Source organism: Pteropus medius, unplaced genomic scaffold, assembly GCF_902729225.1.
Source record: "Pteropus medius unplaced genomic scaffold, Ma_sr-lr_union100, whole genome shotgun sequence".
NCBI classification, from domain to species: Eukaryota; Metazoa; Chordata; class Mammalia; order Chiroptera; family Pteropodidae; genus Pteropus; species Pteropus medius.
In genome coordinates this window covers 2836277-2852339 of record NW_024350922.1, presented here as the reverse complement: position 1 = coordinate 2852339, position 16063 = coordinate 2836277, and the positions used below count along the sequence as shown (strand labels likewise).

The window sequence follows — 16063 nt, the reverse complement described above, 5'->3', positions numbered from 1 at the left end:
TTTTTCCGTGAGAGGAGATTTAAACAGATCAAAACTAAGTATATCTGAAAAATCTGGAAGTCTGAGGAAGGAGCAGACAGTCTGCAAGAACTCTTGGAAAAAGTAGATAAATGAGCCAACTCAATGGGTGTTTACTGACCCTGCCCATGTGCTGGGCTCTAGGTGTTCCATCTGGGGAGGAGGATTTGGGCACCAACTTGGTATTTGGCTGGCTAAGAACTGGGGTATCAAATGGGACAAATCGAAGTTACTTACGACAGTGAAGACACTGGGGACGCAGCGAGCAAAGCACTACCTGCACGACCACGTGAGTTCTTGAGCTACCTGAGACCAGTTGGCGGATGACTTTGGTCTGAACCCAAACAGCCCTACAGCCCTACCCCGGCCATGGGCATGCTCACCGAGATACATACAGCCTCCTCGGGCACAGCGCCTGCCAAGACGCTGGCGTCCCGTGAGCATTTGGTAAATGGACGTGTGCATCTCTTTCTGCCTTTTCCTGTGACACCCTTATCTTCTCTTTCTCTCAGCTCGGGGGATGAGCTGCCCTTCACTTCCCAAGGCCTCTTTTAGCTCCTAGGGCCACATTTCTCTTCCTGACATCTATTCCATTCATTTATAAGTCACTCTTTTAAGTCATCAATCCAGCAAGATCTCTGCGCACTCTTTTAGCTTGTCTCAGGTCTTGCTTCTAATTTTCATCACCCACACGAATGGCCTATTAGGCACTTTTCCTCTCCCGCCTAAAATCCTGCAGCCTACGTTTCTGTTCCTTTTTGGTGGATGTGGTAAACTTAGTCTTCAGTTTGTCTGCTTGGTCACAAAGCACAGCTAGGGAAGGACACAACCCAGGGACCTCACTCACCATATCCACTGATCTCCAAGGCCAGTGTGGCCCTTGTCACCACCTGGTAATTCTGTCACATATGTTTAATTGAATCCTAACGAACTTCCCGAAGTGGCCAGAAAACCTAGTCTTTCTTCAGATCGCCACCCTCATTCTGTCCCCTAAGCTTCTCACCCTTCACCGACGACTAGGTCGCCACTTAGAATGTTTAAAGTTAAATAGTGCAGGTCACGTAAGAAAATTACTCTGTATCACTTCCTAAACCAACCTTTCTCGGTGCTGATTTTTCAGTTCAGCTGACAAAAATCTTCTAAAGCAGCAGTCCCCAACCTTTCTGGCACTATTACCCCCAATTTAGAGATGAAGAAAGCAAGGCACAGAGCGGCGATGTAACATCCCATATCACCCAAGAACCCATGAAGCAGCGGCGTTAAGATGTGGACCTGAGCAGGCCGGCTCCACACCTGTGCTCTTTCTTAACCAGTGTGCTCCGGTGCTTAGAGACATGGGTGCCGGGAGAGCAGAGAGGGGTCACCTACAGTTCACGCGCCTGATCGGGTTAGGGCAGGGCTGTGCCACCGCGCCCAGTGCCAGATGCTCTCCTACGTGTGGAAGCGATCAAGCGGGGAGAGGGGGCCAGAGAGGCCTTTCTTACTCTGCAAACCACAGCTCCTCCAGGCTGAGTATCATGGGGTTCACCGTGTACAGATGCTCCTCGTTCCACTTCTTGGCGTTCCTGTAGCCACTGTGCCAGGGCACGGGGGCCCGGATGGCCCTCTGAGGAAACGCACGGGGCACGTTCTCGATGAAGAGTCTCTTTCTCTCCATGGGGTCCATGAGGATGTAATCAACTGTAACCGACAGGGCACACTCTGTGTTAGGCAGGGCCCCTGCGCACCTGTGCTCTTAGCTTCAACCTGAGAAGGTCCACGGCCTCTGTCCACTTATACCTGGAGATGCTCCCTCATGGACAAGGCCGTTGACAATGCCCTGAGTGTAATTGAAATCGGGGCAGTGCCACCCTGCTGTTTTGGGGTTTCCTTCTGAAGCTATTTCGGGGGAAGGAGGCAGTCACTTCACAGACCCCAGAGAACCTGGGGTCGAGTCCTGTTGGGGTATCTAGCATCGTGCGTGGCAATGTGCCGCTGCCTCATCAGGCGACTTCTCACACCGAAATAGTTGCACGGAAAAATCAGCGCAATGGGTGACACCAGCTACTTATGAAATTTAGAGACCAAATATTTCACATGCTAAAGAAAGAAAGACTGGGAAAAGCTTCGCAGGAGAAGTAATGGTTGAGCTGGTCTTAACAGACGGGTAGGAATTCGGTATGAGACTCCGAGGGGAGGATCACTGGGGCAGGAGAAGCGGCACGTGATGAGGCACGCGCGGCCCCATGACTTCCGCACGCCGTGCTCAGGCTGCTGAGTCATCCTGTGGCAGAAACGTCAGGTGGAGCCGGAAGAGCGCCAAGCCTGGAGAAGAGGTCGGGTTGGGATTTGAAGGGCTCTGCGTGTTCATCTTCACCTGTCTGGTTCTACCTGGCAGTCGACAAGGAGCCGTCACACTGAGGCCGTTAGAAAGTCAATCGGGAAATTAAAAATACCTAGACAAGCTGGTAAAGATAGCTGCTATCCAGATGCGACAGGAAGGTCCCAGGGAACTAAAATGACCTCGCTCCTCCTTTGATGTGTTTCTCTCATGGCTCACTATCGTCCAACAGTTCCCAGTGACCCACGGTGAGCACAAGACACGGGGCCAAGGACAGAGGGGCGTGAGGCTCAGTAAGGTGTCCTTTACCACCGAAGGCTGAACAGTCCAATAAGGAAGCTGAGACCCGTGAGAAACGCAAAGACAAGGCCCGTCTTAAACAACAGCAGAGAAACAGTGGCACAGAGGAGCCGAAGCTGGACGAGTCGAGAGCAGAGACGAGAAGGGCGCTAAATGCAGGGGACGCGGTGACCGCTGAGGGTTGTAGAGAAACAAAAACACTTGAGAGAAGAGGCGGGAATTGAGCAAGGTTTTAAACTTCGAGCGGGCCCTTGCCACTCACGGTATCACCCCCAGGTGAGCAGATCTGCTGCCTCACCTGGGAGCTTGTTAATACTATGCAGAGTACCGGGCCGCCCCAGACCTGCCGCATCAGAAACCACATTTTAACCAGCCCCCCGGGTTTGTGGATGCAGATTAAAGTGGAAGCACTGTTTGCAGACACGGCTGATGGTCGGGGAGGAGGAGGGCGTTTGAATTAAAAAGTTAAATGACGTTTTCGGCATTTTCGGAGGAACCAGGGTAGAGGATCGATAGTGGGAGGAAAAAAGGCGCCCTCCGCATGGGACCCGCGCCCCCCCATTTCTGCCGAACCTCACCGATGCTCTTCTTGAGGCTGTTGTAATAGTCATTCTCCTTCTCCTCTATGAGGATGGTCATCAGGGGCTCCAGCGAGGGGCTCGTCAGCAGCGCGTTTGAAATCAGGTTTGAGACCCGAACCATCACTTCGCTCTCCTCCGGGGCAATCATATCTTTTCGGATTCCGTGGGTCAGGTAGTAATAGTATCTCTTCCATAAACAAACCACCAGGAAGAAAATAGTCATGACCGGCGAACGGTGCCCACCTGTACCCGCCCGCAGCTGCCGAGGGGCCCCATTCCTCCAGCACCCACTCCCACCCACCCATCATGCGCTGCAATCATGCTTTCTGGGCCTGTGACTTCACGCTCAGTGCTCTAAGATCATTGGTACGTTTTCCCCGAGACTCTGGAGGGTTCAACTAAAGCCAGCGGGATCTCAGCGGGGTGAAAGGAAGGACTTGACAAATGGAGACAGGAGCAGAGGAGTGAGCACTGGGGCCAGGGATGAGGCCGCGTAATCGGATGAGCTTTAAATAGGAAAATAATAAGGAATGGTAGAGACAGAGACACACTGGAGAATGCATTTCTCATCTAAAGGAGACGGCTACTTCTCAGCTTCAAATATCTTAATTTTTTCAAGAGAGGTTAGAAATTTAGCTTCTGTGAGATTTCCTTTATTTTCAAAACGCATCTATAGGCCAAATTCAGCTTCTGGTAGGGTTGCCAGATAAAATACAGGACATGTTGAGACACACTTATACTAAAAAATTATTCATTTTTTCAAATTTAACTGGGCGTCCTATTTTTCTGTTTTGTTTTTGATTTTCCAAATCCGGCAACCCTAGCCTGCAGGTCATCATTTTGCAACTGATATTCTAAGAGGACCTACAGGCATCGATTTCTAAGACTGACTTAGAACAGAGAATTCTCTCTCACTCACACACACACTCACTCACTCACTCTGGACGTTGGTGACTCTGCTATTTAGAATCACTGAGATGCCAAGAGCGAACGGGGGGAAAGGAAGCAGCAAGCCTGTACCTCCAAGTCTGATTCAGATGGCTTGGGTTCCTGACTTTCAATTTCCATCTCCTTCTGTAACATGACACGAATCTGTTCTTCGGGACTCATTGGTCTGCTTCCTGGGGCGGTCGGAGAGGCCACCACCTCCTTCTTCAAGAGGCAGGACATTGAGGTGTTGCAGACCAACTTGATTCTGAGAAGATGACACAGCTCAGCCCTGGGCTCCGTGCAGGGGTGCTGTGGGGTCAGGCCTACTTTCTCCAACCAGCAAGTGTCCCCCTGCACTAGAAGCCCCTCTCCTCCATGTCAGCTAACAGCATGGTGTGTGTGGACTTCAGTGACGACCTCTAACCACGGAACACCTCATAGGCGCATTAGCATTGGTTTCGCTCAGTTGGTTAGCTTATGTTTATTTAGAGCCTAAAAGTTTTTAGGATTCAAGGGAATCGAGGAAAAACTCCACCGGTTACTGAGTGTCTGGGAATGCTCTGAAGCCGAGAGGCAGAGCATGCCCCCAGTGAGACCACAGCCCTCTTTGGTTCAGCCCGGTGTCCTGAAATCCCGTCCCCACAGTGGCACCTTACCCGGTGAGATCCTCTTTGCCTCGGGGAGAGAACTTCATTTTCTTCTTGTTGGGTTCAGCTGAGCTTTTAGTTGCTAGAATCGTGGAGAAGACAGACATCAGTGATGGGCAGTGGCCTCGGACCGCCCTCTGTCCGCAGGATGTGACTCTCAGGACAGTCCAGGAGCATGTTAAGGGAGTGGGCTTGGTGTGGCAGGCTGAGGCGGGAGACGCAGGCTCCGGTCCCGCCTGTCCCACCGACTACCGGTGTAGCCCTGAGGAAGTGACTTTATCGCTCCAGGCCTCGGCTTCCCCAGCCATGGAACAAGGATGGGCACACACACCTTCCATAGTCATCTATTCGTTTGGTGAGTGTTAGAAACTGCCTTCTCAAGTCACTCCCAACCCTGTACGCTGTTTTCTTAACGTCAGGTCTATTCGTGTTTCAGATTTTTCTTTCAAAAAAACTCAGACTTTTACACTTAATATATTTATTTTAAAGGGAATATTATATGCTTATTGCAAATAGGAAAACCAGTATCATTTGTAATAAATATAATTACTGCAAATAGAAAAACAGTATTATTTGCAATAAATAAACAACAAACTACAAATAAATCCAATAAATGATATAAAGCTCTATTATTAAGCTCTAACTAAGATACTGTTTCTTAGGCCTCTAGTCTAAGGAAATGAACAAGCAGTAGAGAAGTGTTAAAGACATGCTAATATTAAATTGACATTTCGAGAGAATCAAAGAGAACTGAAGACTCGAGATATATTTCAAATTCCTACTTTGAGCTCCTAAATCTACTGCTAATATAACAGTAACGAACAAAAATCTCGTTAAAAATTAAAAAAACAAAACAAAACAAAAACCATTGCATTGTTCAACAAGACGCTCTTGTACGTGGACCAGAAATAAACACAGGGTGAAGCAAAAGTCATGACAGTGGCTTCTGGGTCTAGGGTGGGCAGAAGTAGGTGTTCGCTTCCTGGGGGAGCGATAGGATCCAGGAGCACACCATGCTTGTGGGGAGCTGGAGCTAAGCTCATGGCATAAATCCAAGGCTACAGCGAGCCTGCTCTACCCGTGAAGACAGGCTGAAGATTTATCAGCACCGTCATGCAGATACATCACATGTATCCTCCACTCACGTGGTGACCAGAGACGGCAGAGAAAGACTGATCATTATTGGCCAAGCCCCACAATGCCTCAGAGACCAGATCTACGAGATCCCTAATTATCACCAAGCCACCAATATAAGATCTGGTACTTACGTGGGGTCCTAAGAGGCCAGGTGAAGGCATAAGGGGGGAAAAAAAGCTAGATTAAGAAGGATCAGAAGAGTACGACCAGTGTAAATATGATTACATTTATATGTGAGACCGAGCAAAACTAACCAGTGGTAAGAGAAATCAGAAAGTGGCTACTCTGGGGTGGGATGGCGTTGGGCAGGGGTAAGAACTGATTGAAAAAGAACACACGGGAGCTTTCTGTAGTGTCAGAGATGCCCCGGCTCTCATTAGAGTGATGGCTATATGGTATAAAGAGTGGTCAAAACACACCAAACCAAATACTTAAGATCGGTGCCTCTCACCGTGTGTGAATTATATACCTCAATAAAAAACGAGGTGGATGCATGCAGCAACACGGGAAAAGACTCTCAACACGAGATTGCCAACTAAAACCCACGAACGCATGAGAAAAACCACTACTGAAAAAAGTAGCCAATAAAGTCAACAACCAAGGATTAGATTTACAAGTGGAAAAAATACAGCAATACCAATATTGTTCCAAAAGAAACATTTAAGTTTCTCCAAGTCATACAGAAAGGGCTATGCCCATAAGAATAGAATGAGAAATAGGAGGGTGGGGCACCTTTAAGGAGGAACAATTAGAAAATCTGAAAATGAAAAGATATTGTCATTAAAACAAAAAACATTCATTAGACATGATAAACTCAAGACTGAACAGAGTTGAAGAGCAAATGACGGAATCAGAAGATATAATTGAAAAATTCACCCAAATACAGCACAGAGAGAAAAATGATAAAGTAGGAGAAGTGTGAGATAAAGTTTGAGAAAAACTCAAAATAGGAGTTTGATACAGAGGGCAGAATGAAAAGCTCTAACATACATCTAACGAAAATTAATAAATACCCTTAGGCAGATACGGGTGAACCTGGGAGGGAGAGGGATTAAATAAATTAATACGTATGAAGTACCATGGTCAGCAGCTTCCGAGATGGCCCCGATGACCCCCACCTCCTGGCATCCTGTCCTTGAGAAATCCCCTTGAGTGTGGGCTTGGCCTATAGCAACTCGCTTCTAATAAACAAAATATGGCAGAAGTGATAAAACGACCCTTCCAAAATTAAGTGCCAAGAAGATTGCAGTTTCTGTCTTGCCGGCTCTCGTCTCTCTCTTGCCCTCTCCGTCGCTCCCTCTGAGGGGAGCCAGAAGTTATGTCATGAACTGCCCCATGGAGAAGCCGCCGTGGCCAGAAACTGATGTCTACGGCCCAACAGGCAGCAGCAACCCGAGGGCAGGAGTGGGCCTGGAGGAGGATCCTTCCCTAGTGACCTTGGCCTTGGCTGACACCTTGACTGCTTGCCTGAGAGAGACTCTGAGCCAGACCCACCCAGGTGAGCGCTGTCCAGGGTCCTGACCCGTAGGAACGCTAAGATAACATGTGGTGGTCGTTTCACACCGTGAAGTTTGGGGGTGATTTGTTACACAGCGATCCGGTGACGCAAGCGCATAAGGAACAGTGCTTGGTGCGTGGTGCCGTAAGGTCTGCGGGACGGGAAATGTAGTGTCAGCCATCACGAATGGATGAGGAGACTGAGGCTCACCAAGGTGAGCCATAGTCAGCGCAGCAAGAGGTGGAGCCAGGACTAGACTCCAGGATCTCACTCCAAAGCCGCATGCCGAGCCAAGCTCGTAGGGCGCACCGCCACGATTACCTGATGGCAGCCCCTGGACGAGCCTTTCCCTGGGGACGTTGACGGTGACTGGCTGGTAGACCTTCAGCAGGTCCTTCAGCTTCAGGTCCTGGGCTGTCAGGGAGTAATTGTTGGCGATGGAGTCGCTGGGCCCACGGTGGTGCTGCTGCTCTTTGAAGGGCGCAGCCAGGGTCCACGACGTGCGTTGCATGAGCGGGGGGTAAAAGCTGTGCGACATGACAGTCTACGAGGGAAGACACACAGAGAGGGGCACGATGAGGGACGCCTCCTGCAGAGCCGGGGCGCGGAGGGGCCCGGGCTGTGCTTGCGCAGAGTCTCACGGAGGCTGTGAGCCCTGTGCTGTTTTTTTCTACCTTCCTCACACTCGGCGCAAATACTTCCTGAGCGGACACCAGGTGTGCTTCTGTGACCATTGTGAGTGTGATCTCTGATGTCAAGGACAATAGCTGGCTCTCAGGAAAGAGCAAGTTTATGTGTCATGTAATTGGCTTCTATTGTCTTTATTCCTCATGGATATGGCTCCAAGGTAGAAAGAATGGCTCTCGCTTTACAATCGAAGATGCGGAAGTTTAGAGAGTTTAAATAACACAGCAGGACAATGGAGACACCAGGCTCTAACCCACCCCTGTGCTACTGCATAGCTCTTTCTGCCTCACCGCTGCGGCTCTTCCTGGTGGCAGAAATGACCAAAGCCACTAATCCCACTTGTCGAGTCTTGACTGTTCCTGCTCCCCGCTCCCTCCGCCCCCGCAACGATACCAGCAGAGGAGCAGCAGCCAGGACAACATACCTGATAGAGCTCGGACGGTTCCTCGTTAGCAGAGGCGGGCAGAGGGGGCAGCTCCGGCCGCATCTGGGAGTGGCTCATGTGGTGTATCGAGTCACTTTTGGGGATCTGTGGGAAAATGGAAACAGCCACTCTTCAGGGATTGGGGAAGACTGCCAAGCCTGTGAGTTGGTGAGGAGCAAACAGGTCTCCTGGGAAAAGCTTTGGGCCCAGGTTTCTGCACGCAAAACATCTTTCTCAGCCCCATCGACTGTGTAGATTTCATTTTTTTAATCGACGAGCCGTCTCTCCTCCAGCATCTCTTCCTTGGCGATCCCTCTATGAGCAAATCCAGATATTCCCCTACACACGCCCCAAGATGAGCCAAATGCTGAGGATACCCCCAGCTACTCTACCCTGTGTTGCAGTTAAAGGGGTTGACTTTAACAAAAGTGACTCCTGCACTCCACATATACAAAATCCAAAGCAGAAATTTGCTCGTGCAGTGGCACTGTATTTTGTGTGTGTTTAACACACACGCACAAGCAACTCTGCACTTCCTGTGAAAAGAAAAAAAATCATTTAAATATGTGGGTGTCTTGGGAGTGTGTACTTGGGAAGCAGGGCTGAACCTGTGGCCACCCTCAGTGCCCAAGTGCCTCTCCTGAGCAGAACTGAACATGACGCGGCGTTGAGTGACGCTGTGTGTGCTCCTTCTGATGACCCGGCCGCTAGATGCAAGATGGCTACTTCACCTGGGACAGTGACAGAGAGACTACAGTTTGTGCCAACGCCTGAGCAAAACTGATGGGCCGAACTTTCTGGGAGGCGTTGCTGAACAGCATGTTAAAGACGGTTTAAGGGATTTCGAGGACAACTTTGGCTCTCTCTGATTTTTCACCTGCAGTCAAGGAGGACGCTAATGTCATTCAGGCAGTGACTTCAGACTGCACTCCTGTGTCAGATGAGGCTGTTGGATCAATCTGATTTACTTTGGTTGGCAAATGTCATACGGGGTAACTGGCGATGGATAGAGGGGCGGCAGGTATATGGATCAGATGTTAGCCACCCTCATGCGCCAACCAACCCCTCCACCTTCAACATGATGAGTTTGAGACCCGCAGACCCTATCGTTTTTCAGCTTAGAGAACTTGCTTGGTTGATTTAAATCACTGAGTCTGTCTCTCTGCTCTTGACCTCGATTTGAAAGATCTAAGAATTGATGATCATCTTTAAGAGCCCCCTCTTTTGCTACTGAAATTAATATCAGATCTGCCTTGTTGTGAAAACACCCAGCATTAACTGGAAAGGACCCTGGCCGTCCGCAGCAGGTACTATACCATCTAAGGTAGATGCGGGCAGTGGTACATGCCGGGGCACAAGGTCACTCACAACTTCCTTCGAGACCCCAGATGTACAGCAGATATTGATTGATAAGTTAGGGCTGTCTGTAGTTTGTCTTTGCAAGCAAGAAGGTTTTGTGCTCAGTGGAAATCTTCCCCTTTTAAATGTTTTAAATAAAAATTGTCATTGAAAGAGCAACAAGCAAAACCCACAGATTTCAGACACCTTGAGTAATTTACAACAAGAGAAGGCACGTGTACTTAAACCCCCAAACCCTGACTTTTTGCAGTCGAGGGGGATGCCAACATCATTCGGGAGAGGTCTTGGCATTCATGCTTCTGCTCGTGATTCAGGGTAAACCTGATTTCAGTTCGGATGCCAACTGGGAAGTTCCTCTTCCTACCAACATATGAAGAATAGAGCCCTACTGAACCTAACTGGCTCTACTCCAATTTCAGTCCATGTTGGGCAGAGGGACGATCCCAGGGTAGGGCATGTGACACAGGTCTGGCCAATCAGAATGCTCCATCTGCCTAGACACAGTGATTGGTTCAGTCAGAGACAGGCACATGACCCAAGTTGGGCTGTTCAGGGTCTTTCCTCACACTTTTGCTAGAAAAAGAGGCACTCGCCACAGCCATCTTTGCCTTAATGTGGGAAAAAGTCTTCCTTGGAATGAAGCCAACAAAGAAGAAAACAGAGCCACCAGAAGGAGAAAGACAGACTCCCAATGACATTAGCTGGACCCCTGGATCCATCTTGGGCTTCTCAGAACCCCAAAAGAACCATAAACCCCCACACAGAACCATAAACACCCTGATGGCAGGAAACATCTCGGTCCATGGGACAGGGACACACGGGACACACGCAAGGTGAGCAGACCTAGAAATCAACTGCAGAACAGAATAAAGAGGGCGTCCTTGACTATACCTGGCTGAGAATCTATGCCTTCAAGGGGACGAGATGGAGACTTCTGTAAGACTTCTGTAAGCTGTGCCAAATGCTGTGTTAAAAATATTATTACTTAAGTGTTCTGTTAGATTACAGGGAGTGTTCGTTTCAGAGGGCGGGCCCTGTCACCATCAACAAGTCTTCTTTAATTTCATAATGTTTCTATTTGAAATGCTCCTCTGGGCACCTAGACCAGGGAGAGCTATTACTTGCGGGCGGCTTATTTCTGACAACGTGTGACGCCTGCACGTCCTCCAGACCTGCCGTGCCCATGCTCACCTGAGGACCTGCTACAGCAGAATCACTCGTGTTTTAGCTAAAAAGGCAGATTCCAGGGCCCCACTCCAGACCTTCTGGATCAGCCTCTTGGAGAACAAGGCCAAGTCTCTATGTTTTTAAGATGCTTCACAAAGTATTCTGATGTATAGACTCAAAAGCCTACTTCAGAAAAAAAAAAAAGACATATTTGAAAGGACACAGGATAAAAATGTGATTAGACACTTGCTCAGTCAAGGGACTCTAACGTGGCAACTGGGCTAAACATCCCTTTCCTGCCCACTCCCGTGTTGAAAATACAGATTAAATTTAAGAAACACACCTTAAAATTCATACGTACCTCCTGACGTGAGCAGTCCATGTCGTCCACGTTACACATTCTAATCAGACCTATTAAAAATGAATAAAGAGCTCTTGATTTCTTCCTCTCCTACCAGTGGCTCTGAAAATCAAACTTTCTTAGAGCATAATGGGGATGACACGGAAAACGGAACTTTCCTGGATGTTCTGAAACCTCTGCTCACAGGGCTGCCTCTCTGAGGTCACAGATGTCAGCCCCCGGAGGAGTCCCTGGGAGAAGGGGAGAGAAAGGGGAGCTAGAGAATGAGGGGGCGGTGTGGGGACCCTGCTGGGCCGTGTGCTGTGGTTCCAGCTCCTCCTGCCATGGCCACGCTTCCTTTCCCTTCCTCTCTTGGAACTTTTCCAGGAATGCACCAAGTTCACCGTAGAGGAGAAACCAAAGCAGAGTTACACATTAAAATAGAGAACAGGGAGGAAGCACCCCACCAAACAATCCCCCCGGCAGCCTAAACTCTTCTCTCTCTTCCTCTCTGGGCTGTTTTAACATTGGAGGTGCTGTACCCAGGCCCTGGGGACTGTCACCAGGCAGCAGCGTCTGTTGCTAAGGGAGGAGAGGCCTCTGCTGTGTCCAGATACAAGATCGGGCTTGACTTCATTCAGTGTCCTCGTGTCTCCCTTTGCTGGAGGCCCGGCTGGGCAGCAGGAAATCTGATGACGGGAAGGAAGTTGGGAGGGTGTTTAGCAATGATCCAAGAATGTGGAGGTGAGTGGCAACAAAGGACAGTGCCTTTGGAGAAGTCTAAATGCACGTAGGTCAGTAGTTAAAGTCCTTGGGCTCTAGAGCTGGATGGGTCTGGGTTCAGATCCTGCCCATCCCATTAATTAGCTATATGGCTCAAGCAAGTTGCTTAATCTCTCCAAGTGTCTTTTTTTTTAATGTAAGATGGCCCACGGGGTAGGTTTGAAGGTTTAACAAGATAATGCCTGTAAAGCAGTTTGCCCATAGTAGAAGGAGGACCAATATACCCCCAATTTCCTGGGACTTTCTGGGTTTTAACACTGTAAGTCCTGCATCCTGGGAACCCCTTCAGTCCTGGGAAAACTGGGACAATTTGGTCACCGACATAGTAACTTTGTTGGCTAACATCGTTGCTATTATAAACACATATAATCACACACAGCTGCTGTGAGTGAGCTGCTGCCCAAACATTCAAAGCAAAGTTCTCTCAAAATCAAGTTAGATGCTGAGATCTTTTTGGGTGCCATGCTTCCATATTCCTTTTTTCACTCATTTTTTCCCCCAAACTCCATGATATTCCCATTTTATGGATGGAGAAACCAAAACTGAGAGAGCCATATAACTTTCCCAAGGTGACATGACTCATAAGTAGCACTGATACGATTCGAACCTTGTCCTTAAGACTCCAGAGTCCAGCGCTCTTTCCAAAAAATGCCTGTCTAGACACAAACACTTCTGAGATCCCACGATGAGCACTGCAGAGTGCCAAGTACTTCCATTTCCCCTTTTCCTTACTTCTTCCTCAAAGTCGGCTCTCCATACTTTCAAAGGAAATCTGTTCCTCATCTCTTATAATTGTACTCTCTACCATAAGGCATATCAACGTTTCGAATAGTGTTTGGAGTAAATGAGCCAGTAGCAGGGTTTGAGGCTTTGGTTTAGACAGAAATGGGGTTATTACCAGGCCCCATATAATAGGGCATGAAAGCCCATGTCCCCCAAATCCAGCTCCTGCAACCAATAATGAAAAGAGCCTGGAAGGGGCTTGGCATGGTGCTAATAAGCCCCACGGCCCTGTGGATGAGTAGGAAACATGCCCCTATCTGAAATTTAGTGTGCTTTGAGTCTACCTGTGTTCAAAAACGTCAAGGCAATAATAACAGCTTCCATCAACTGAGCTATAGTAGATGCTGGCACCGCGCTAAGCGGTTAACGAGCATCACCTCTCCACATCTTCTCAAGAACCCAGAAGAGGAAGGAAAAAAAGTGGTGTAGATGATAGAGGCTCTGTTCATCCCTCCGGCGATCAAATCAAACTTGTGATGGAAACAAGGAGCAGCAGCAAGGAAAAATCGCCTGGGATCTAGAGGAACGAGCCCTACAACTAGGGAGAGATCCCAGAAAGCACCCTTCAACGGCAGAAGGTAGGACGGGGCGAAGACGCGGGGCTGCCTCGTCCCCAGTGGCTGAGTGAGACGAACACTGTGACAGCGACAGCGGCAAACGCCTCTTAAAGGTGCCACATCCACAAGCGAATTTTCGTGGTGACAGACCTGCTCGCTCTGAGCACCAGGGCCGATTTGGCTGAACGCAGGGGGTACTAAGGACTTACAGGGAGACACTGTCGGAGTGAGGGCTGAGGCGAGACTTGATGGGTACAGAAGTGCTAGGGGCATCCATTGTTCCCTGTTGAGCTCTCCCCGCTCCCAGTGCGCAGACACAGCACAGCCATAGCCGTGACATCATCAAACTGGATAACAGGGGTCGCTCTACCCAGAGGATTCCCTGAAACCCCGCCTCCCCCAACTCGGGCCTCACCCTGGTATATCCCCAGTGAGTCAGGTGCTCCTTGCTGAGACTCACACTGGAGGCAGCTGGCCTCGGTTTCTGGTGTGGCCTTTTGAGGCAGCTAGAAGCACAGCATCTGTGGATTGCTTGCTAAATCTTGACAGTCAGCCCCAGAGGGGCACAGGCTGGGATTAAATTTGGCCTGTAGCTGCACCCCTCTCAGGACTGTGTCACTGGACACCTACATCACAAATCCACACTAAAAGACCGGGAGACTTAGGGTTTTGCTTAGCACATAGAAACAGACACGGAAAGGCAGCCAAAATGGGAAGACAAAGAAGCAGAAATCTTATGAGAGAACAGAACAGAGATCCAGATAGAATGGAGTAAAGTAATCTAACAGAGTTCAAAACACTGATTATAAAGATTCTCAGTGATGTTTTGGGAAGTGTAGATAAATTCAGTGAGAACTTCAACAAAGAGATAAAAAACATAAAAATGGAAATGGAAATTGTAAAAGGGAACCAGTCTGAAATGAAGAACACATTATCTGAGATGAGAAGTCTATTAAGTGGAATAAACAAAGGAATAAACAAAGTGAATAAAGAAAATGATCAAATGCCCTATCTAGAAGACGGGAAAGCTAAGAACACTCAATAAGAATGGCAAGAGATAAGATGCCAAGACTATAAAAATAATTTAAGGAGCATATGGGACACTATTAAGGGTCAAAATATTTATCTGATTGGCATACCTGAAGAAAATCAAGATGTTAAACAGCTGTTTGAAAAAATAACGATGGAAAATTTCCCTAACCTGGTGAAGGAAATGGACATAAAACCCCAGGAGGCTCAGAGAATCCCAAAAACCAGGGATCCAAAGAGGCCCACACCAAGACACATCATCATTAAAATGCCAAAGTTAAATACAAAGAAAGAATCTTAAAAGCATCAAGAGAAAAGCAGATATTACCTATAAGGGAACACCCATAAGACTGGCAGCTGATTTCTCAAAAGAAGTTATGCAGGACAGAATGGCTTGGCACAAAATATTCGACGTGATGAAGACTCATGATCTATAACCAAGAATATTTTATCCAGCAAAGCTATCATTTAGAGTTGAGAGACAGATAAAGAGCTTCCCAGACAAAAATAAGCTAAAGGAATTTATCACCACCACGCCAGTATTACAGGAAATGTTGGAGGGACTTCTTTAAGAAGAAAAAATATATCGAAAACAGTAATAAAAATGGCATCGACTACATTCCTATCAGTAAGTACCTCAAATGGAAAAGAATTAAGTGCTCCAACAAAAGATAGAGTGGATGAATGGATAAGAAAACAAGACCCCTACATGCTGCCTGAAGTGAAGAGACTCACTTCAGATTAAAAGACACAGATAGACTAAAAGGAAGGGGATGGAAAAAGTTATTGCTCTGATGGACCTGGAAGATATTTAAGTCCGACAGAAAGATAAACACTACATGATTTCACTTATATGCAGAATCTAGGGAATAAAAATAACAAACTAATCAAAAACGAACTCACAAATATGGTGGACGATTTGGTGATGGACAGAGGGGCTGGGGGCTGGAAGAATGGGGTGAAGGGCTAAAGAAGTACAAATTAGTAGCTGATGGATGGTCACAAGCACAATATAGGGAATGCAGTTAGCACTAATATGTTGGCTAGGTGGAAGGTCAAGGGAGGGAGGGAGTAATTGGGGGATCATTTCATGAACTATATAGATATCTAACCAATGTACTGTATACTTGAAACTAATTAAAATAAATATTAAAAAAAAAAGAACCCAGAAGATAAATATAATTATGATCTCAAGTTTGATGGCTAAGGGAACTGAGAACACAGGTTAAGTGACCTGCTCATAGTCACTTGGCTATGTCAGTAGCAAAGCTGGGACTTGAAGCTGATTATGGACTCTGCTCCATGGCTTTAATCAAAAACTGACATGTGGTCTGAAGAGGGAAAATAAATAAAACACATACGGAGAAGAATGAAAATGCCATCCCTACCCCACCTCAGGCCACCTCACCTGCACCAGAATTGTCTGACTTAATCTTCTGTTTAATTATTCCCAAGAGAGGATGCAGGCCTCAAATCCCTCAATTGCCTCAGGATCGAATACAT

General features: G+C 47.8%; 1 protein-coding gene across 1 annotated transcript in view; it reads right to left on the bottom strand.

Annotated features, from left to right (window-relative positions):
* The window catches only part of DNAH3 (dynein axonemal heavy chain 3), a 143260-nt gene that overhangs the window by 125264 nt on the left and 1933 nt on the right, over window positions 1-16063 (bottom strand). Inside the window, exons 3-11 of the mRNA XM_039840277.1 lie at window positions 11951-12097; window positions 11588-11786; window positions 11430-11479; window positions 8543-8647; window positions 7753-7975; window positions 4806-4878; window positions 4240-4414; window positions 3217-3406; window positions 1503-1698 (exon numbers count right to left, since the gene is read on the bottom strand). Of these exons, the coding sequence (XP_039696211.1) occupies window positions 1503-1698; window positions 3217-3406; window positions 4240-4414; window positions 4806-4878; window positions 7753-7975; window positions 8543-8647; window positions 11430-11468 (1001 nt within the window). The 5' untranslated portion in view covers window positions 11469-11479; window positions 11588-11786; window positions 11951-12097. The remainder of the gene's footprint in view (window positions 1-1502; window positions 1699-3216; window positions 3407-4239; window positions 4415-4805; window positions 4879-7752; window positions 7976-8542; window positions 8648-11429; window positions 11480-11587; window positions 11787-11950; window positions 12098-16063) is intronic.